Source organism: Arachis ipaensis, chromosome B05 (genome assembly GCF_000816755.2).
Source record: "Arachis ipaensis cultivar K30076 chromosome B05, Araip1.1, whole genome shotgun sequence".
NCBI lineage: Eukaryota > Viridiplantae > Streptophyta > Magnoliopsida > Fabales > Fabaceae > Arachis > Arachis ipaensis.
Genome location: NC_029789.2, coordinates 109,953,880 through 109,955,573, shown reverse-complemented (window position 1 = coordinate 109,955,573; position 1,694 = coordinate 109,953,880). Strand labels below are relative to the sequence as shown.

General features: G+C 33.1%; 1 protein-coding gene across 1 annotated transcript in view; it reads left to right on the top strand.

Annotated features, from left to right (window-relative positions):
* The window catches only part of LOC107643784 (leucoanthocyanidin reductase-like), a 5,411-nt gene extending 4,655 nt beyond the window's left edge, over positions 1 to 756 (top strand). Inside the window, exon 5 of the mRNA XM_016347527.2 lies at positions 191 to 756. Within this exon, the coding sequence (XP_016203013.1) occupies positions 191 to 456 (266 nt within the window). The 3' untranslated portion in view covers positions 457 to 756. The remainder of the gene's footprint in view (positions 1 to 190) is intronic.

Below are 1,694 nucleotides of genomic sequence, written 5' to 3'. Positions count from 1 at the left end.
AATATATATTGTCTAATTTATTTTTAGTTTATATTTTAATATTTATTCTATTTTGATGGTTAATTAATGATTATTTTTTGTGTTTAGCTAACGTGGTTGTAAAAGTGATATTATTAAATATATTGTTTTTGGATAAAAATGTTTTCTATTGCATGGATGTTATTACCTTTTGGGGTGTGTGTGTATGCAGCGAACTTGATACCTGAAAGCATTGTAGCCTCATTCACGCATGACATTTTCATCAAGGGTTGCCAAGTTAACTTCAGCACAGATGGCTCAAATGATGTTGAAATTGGAACACTGTACCCTGATGAAAAGTTCCGATGCTTGGAGGATTGCTTTGAGGATTTTGTTCCCATGATCCGTGACAAGATTCTTGGAGGCCCAAATGATGAACTTGCCAAAACCAATAATAAGTCATTGCTAGAAGCTGTGCCAATCACAGCTATGGGCTGAAAATGACAAATCTAAATAAACATGTGACCTGAGAATCCATATGTATTAATTCACCATAAATTTGGTGGTGGAGGCAGAGAGAATTATTGGTCTAATTTATATAATAATTTATGGAGTAAAATAGACCTTATTTTCGTATGTACTGATTTATTATTGCTAGGTCAAGAATATACGTACTCCTTCAATATATATGTTTCAGCCTAGCAATTACGCTGTGTTTTCCGGAGCAGAATTAAAAAATAATGCTTCAAGAGAGATGTAATAAAGTTTAATACTACTCCTGGTGGTACTCTTGATGTATTTGTGTAGCACTTTCGGAAGTAATTACTACCATTGTGTAGCATTAGATTATATCTATTTTTTGGTGTCTGAAAAAAAAAAAAAACCTAGACAAGACTAGCCTTCAACATCTCTGTCTGTGAAGTAGAGCACAAATATCACTCGAGTTCTAACCACTCAATATACTAATCAACATAAACCCAGGCATCATCAATATTTAATTCACTATCATAAATATGAACATAAGGAATCAAATCACAAACCTTACCAAGGGGAGACCAGGTGTCGTACCAAAAGGATTGATTAATCTCCTCAATGCACCAAGAAAATCATTCTTTAATGTGATCAAAAGCCCCACTGATGCTTCTCCAGCAATTTGAAGCATTTCTCATGGAGTAAAAATTTAACCCTCTCTGATTTGACATTGATTCGGGTGAGTTATGTGAAAATAGATTAAGTGTAAAATGATTAAGATAAGAGATTTGGGGTAAGTAAACTTGTGAGGAAAATACTTTGTTAATGGCAAATAAACAATACAAGAACTAATATTGAGGAATAGAGGTGGAGAACAAGTATTGAGACTTCCACTAATGTCACAAGAGGATGAATGAATTTTGTTTAAAGTGGACATGGGTTAATTAATGGTTGTCGAGTGTTCTGTTGGAACACTCGAATGCCAGTTTTACTCGTGAAGGTGATGAATAAAATGAATAACAATGAGAGAAATTTTGGGGAGAAAAAAAGATGGATTTTTTAGCCTCCAAATTTTCAGAAAAAAAGAGGTCCTTTAAAAAGGTGGCTTAAGGTCCTTTTATAGTGTAAAATCATTTTACAGAAGAAATCTATTGTCCAATAGTTATAGTTTGATATTTGGTTTACTCCTTTTACTCCAAATATTTTTTAGGTATTCCCGTCACTTCAAGTCTTTTCAACTGTATATGTTCAATGGAAGAAGTTGA